Source organism: Haematobia irritans, unplaced genomic scaffold, assembly GCF_050003625.1.
Source record: "Haematobia irritans isolate KBUSLIRL unplaced genomic scaffold, ASM5000362v1 scaffold_126, whole genome shotgun sequence".
In the NCBI taxonomy this organism is placed as follows: domain Eukaryota; kingdom Metazoa; phylum Arthropoda; class Insecta; order Diptera; family Muscidae; genus Haematobia; species Haematobia irritans.
This window is the reverse complement of record NW_027445717.1, coordinates 1-5267: the sequence shown is the minus strand read 5'-3', so window position 1 is coordinate 5267 and position 5267 is coordinate 1. Positions and strand designations below refer to the sequence as shown.

Here is a 5267-nt window from a genome sequence, read left to right as displayed (position 1 = left end):
TAGAAAGATTGCAAAGGAGAAACATACATGGGAGCCACATTAAAAAAAAAATGTGGTTTCCATGCTCTCAAATTGGGGGAGTGGCTTATATTGCTCTGTGCGAACTCAACTATATACTATATTTCAAATTTCAATCAAATAGGATTAAAATTTGCGGCGTCCATGCGACTTCAAATCGGGAGAAAATTTCAAACAAATTGGATGAAAATTGCGGCTTCTATGCCCTCCAGAAGTCAAATCGGTAAATCGATCTATATGATGGCTATATTAGAATACATAGTTGAACTTTCGCTCTATATACTTGTTTGTTGTTAGGATTTATACTTGTTCAAACTTTTATTTCTATTTCTATTAATTTTTTAACTTTTTTTTATTATTTCAGGATGTTAGCGAATAATTCGTAGCAAAAACATACGACAATTCATATCGTTCGGAAATAATCAAAACCGACCAAAATGCTGGTTGAAAATTTAACAGACACCAATTCATTGTCTCAAAGCCAATATTTAAAATCAAAATGAAATCATGTCATGCCATATGGCAAAATTTAAATAGGAATGACGTCATTTGCAATAATTTAAACAAACCTCTTCCTATTCCCAATAAGCGAAACAAAGCAAAAATTTTCAACGGGAAAAGGAACAACAGACATTGCGGCGGAAACAAACAACAGCAGTAAGAATAGTGAAGAGTAACAATTGATGTAGTCGCAATAGGACCATGGCAACACTAATAAGTGAATCTAAGCCAGGCATTGGTAGAATATCTGAGCTACCATCATGTAAATCAAACGTAAATTGCAAAAGGAAACAAACAATTGAGAAAATTTTTCTAAATATCATGAGCGATGAAAATAAACTTAAAGATGTATCCTGGGTTCTGGCATTACCGTCATCAAACGACAAGAGGATGGCCAAACCAACAACAACGACGACAAGAAACGGATCTTATAAGAACAATAATAACGGTTATGCAAACAGTAAGGGGGACACTGCGGGCAGGATCAAAATCAACACCAAAGGGAAGATAACAGAAGCAGTAGAAAATATGACCTCGTCATTATTACCTTCAGCAACTGGTGCACACGTTATGGTTCCCACAATCTCAGCAATGGCACAGCAGCAGCAACAACAACAGCAACAGACCCTAAGGCCCAGAGGAGCAGCATTTCGTACTGTCGGAAACGGAAATGGCGAAACAGTTCAATTAAATTTAAAAGAGAGCAAACACAATCCACAACACCACCACTACTACCACCAACATCAACATCATCGTTGTATTGCGACGACCACTATGAAAAAGACAAAAACTCAGTGGGATGGCAAAGAAATGCTGGTGGCAAATAAACAAAATGGCTACGACAACAATCCCAATACAGCTGCTGTTGCTGATGATTCTGATTCAGATTCTGTTGCTGATGCTGCAATGGATAGTGCAACAGACCGCCTGGCAGGCGAAATAATAAACGAAACAAGAAAAGAACTAGGACCACCTTCCATTGCCACATCCCCCGTTTCGAAAACAAAAGGCCCCTCATTTACAAAGGAAGCAAGTACAATATCTTCGTTACCATCTCCCGGTGTTTCTTGGCCAGGGTATCATTACCAGGGTATACCGCAATCATCTTTAACATTGCCATCTTATTGGCCATACAAAAAATGCCTGCAATTTCCTTCAGTATCACTACCACCACCGCCGGCGCTAACATCATTGGAGTCTTTCATTTATCCAAACCTAAGGAATAAATTGTTCCATAGAATTCTTATGATGCTGTTGGTCCTTAGCTTCGTTTTGAGCAACAATAATGGTAAGTTTGTGCGTGCGTGTCGTTTTTTGTTTTTGGGGGTATATAAATTTACATTTATTTAAAGTTTTCATAAAATTCTCTGAAAGGATCTGAGCTAAGTTTTTTGTAGGAGGCATCCTCCGCCCCCCCCCCCCCCCTCAAAATTATCTACACCTACTGCTTGGTGAGGTTGAAAAGTAATTTCTCATGCCAATGTTATATCCTGCTGGGATGGAGAACTTAAAAATCAAAAAAAAAAAAAATAATTCCTCTAGGGCTTATTCCATTGCTGAAGAAAAGAGCATAATAATTCTATTTTCACAATTTAATTAATTAATAATAATATAATAAAACACTAGTGATGATGAATTAGTCTATTAACTTTATATTTAAAGTTTTTTATTAAACATAGTATAGCCGAAGGTAATCTCCCCACTGAAAAACAATGCAAACAGAGTCCGAACGGCGTTCCACATTGAGGTAAAAGTAGGGTGTCAAAATAGCCGGTTTTTTGAAACTGATTTTCTAATTTTTATTTTGCTTTAAACCGGTTAGCCGGTTAAAACCGAAAAAAAATTTAAATTAGTAAAAATGAGTTTTAAAAACTCAGTTTTTTTATTAAAAAAAATTAACGATTAATTAACGATTTATTGAAATAAAATGAACATCTTAACACAATAAGGGTAAATTCAACCTAAGATGATCCCTTTCCGATTGATATATCCTAGTAAAAAATTTGGAAGTTCTTATAAAGGTAAAAATTTTTAATCACTTCCAAAAATGTTCTCCCAAAGATGTTCTTTATTTTAACTGCACAGCAAGTTTATTCGAGTTATATTGTTATAATTCGCTGTTTTAATATTTTTAATGAGAAATTTAAAAATTGTTTGTTTCGAACAGGTTAAAAACAGATTAAGAATTAATATGTAAGAATTAATATAATTATGTACCCTCCACCATGGATTGCGTAGAAACTCCACAATCGAATTAATTGGGTTGTGGTATCTTAAAACTTCTTAACATCGTTTTCTAAATTGTTAGTTAGTCCATACGTGGTATATACTAGACAAAAAAGGTATGTATAGGTAAGTCTACAAATAATTACGAATCGATATGGACTTTTGTACGGTACGTAGAGAGCCAGAATTGAAATATGGGGGTCACTTATATGTGGGCTATATACAATTATGAACTTGATATGGACCAATTTTTGTGTGATTGGGGATCGACTTATGGACTGATATGGACCACTTTTGGCATGGTTTTAAATATCATATACTATCACCACGTTTCAAATTTCAACCAGATCGGATGAATTTTGCTTCCCCAAAAGGCACCGGAGGTCAAATCTGGGGATCGGTTTATATGGGGGCTATATATAATTATGGACCGATGTGGACCAATTTTTGCATGGTTGTTAGAGACCATATACTAACATCACGTACCAAATTTCAACCAAATAGTATGAATTTTGCTCTTCCAAGGGGCTCCGCAGGTCAAATCAGGGGATCGGTTTATATCGGGCCTATATATAATTATTGACCGTTTTCGACTAATTTTTGCATGGGTGTTTGAGGCTATATATTAACACCACTTAACAAATTTCAACTGAATCAGATGAATTTTGGTCTTCCAAGAGGCTCCGGAGGACAAATCGGGGGATCGGTTTATATGGGGGCTATATATAATTATGAACCGATGTAAACCAATTTTTGCATGGTTGTTAGAGACCATATACTAAAACCATGTACCAAATTTCAGCCTGATCGGATGAAATTTGCTTCTCTTAGAGGTTCTGCAAGCCAAATTGGGGGATCGGTTTATATGGGGGCTATATGTAATTATGGACCGATGTGAACCAATGTATGCACGGTTGTTAGAGACCATATACTAAAACCATGTACCAAATTTAAACCAAATCGGATGAATTTTGCTCTTCCAAGGGGCTCTAGAGTTCAAATCAATGAGCGGTTTATATCGGGCCTATATATAATTATTGACCGATTTCGACCAATTTTTGCATTGGTGTTTGAGGCCATATATTAACACCATGTACCAAACTTCAGCCGGATCGGATGGAATTTGCTTCTCTTAGAGACTCCGCAAGCCAAATCGGGGCTATATAAAATTATTGACCGATGTGGACTAATTTTTGCATAGTTCTTAGAGACCATATACTAACACCATGTACCAAATTTCAGCCGGATCGGATGAAATTTGTTTCTCTTAGTGGCCGTGCAAGCCAAATCGGGGGATCGGTTTATATGGGGGCTAAATATAATTATGAACCGATGTGGACCACCTTTTGTACGGTTGTTAGAGACCATATACCAACACCATGTACCATATTTCAGCCGGATCGGATAAATTTTGCTCTTCCAAGGGGCTCCGGAGGTCAAATCGAGGGATCGGTTTATATGGGAGCTATATATAATTATGGACCGATTTCGACCAATTTTTGCATTGGTGTTTGAGGCCATATATTAACACCATGTTCCAAATTTCAGCCGGATCGGATGAAATTTGCTTCTTTTAGAGGCTCCGCAAGCCAAATTGGGGGATCGGTTTATATGGGGGCTATATATAATTATTGACCGATGTGGACCAATTTTTGCATATTTCTTAGAGACCATATACTTACACCATGTACCAAATTTCAGCCAGATCGGATGAAATTTGCTTCTCGTAGAGCAATCGCAAGCCAAATTTGGGGGTCCGTTTATATGGGGGCTATACGTAACTGTAGACCGATATGGCCCATTTGCAATACCATCCGACCTACATCAATAACAACTACTTGTGCAAAGTTTCAAGTTGATAGCTTGTTTCGTTCGGAAGTTAGCGTGATTTCAACAGACGGACGGACGGACGGACGGACATGCTCAGATCGACTCAGAATTTCACCACGACCCAGAATATATATATATATATATATATATATATATATATATATATATATATATATATATATATATATATATATAATATATATATATATATATATATATATATATATATATATATATATTATATATATATATATATATATATATATATATATATATATATATATATATATATATATATATATATATATATATATATATATATATATATATATATATATATATATATATATATATATATATATATATATATATATATATATATATATATATATACTTTATGGGGTCTTAGAGCAATATTTTCATGTGTTACAAACGGAATGACAAAGTTAATATACTCCCATCCTATGGTGGAGGGAATAATAAAATGATACAAATTTTTTTCAGTTTTGCCGAAAAAAATGCTAAAACCATTATAGAAAACATGCGACTTTTTGAAAATATTTGATGTCAAACTTTCCAGATAAGCGTTAGAATGCATTGAAAATCATAAAAAAATTATTTATTCGTCAAAATATCACAAAATTTCTAGATTCACATTTTCTTGAGATGCGGATTTTTTTGGTGGCTATTGT

At 34.8% G+C, this 5267-nt stretch overlaps 1 protein-coding gene across 1 annotated transcript; it reads left to right on the top strand.

The window, feature by feature from the left end:
- Positions 1-388: 388 nt before the first annotated feature.
- LOC142242426 (uncharacterized) lies at positions 389-1807 on the top strand (the record flags this gene model as incomplete). The annotated part of the gene is given in 1 exon segment (XM_075314003.1): positions 389-1807. A coding segment is annotated over 1 exon segment (1087 nt), but the record flags the coding sequence as incomplete, so codon positions are not given.
- Between the last annotated feature and the right edge of the window lie 3460 nt (positions 1808-5267).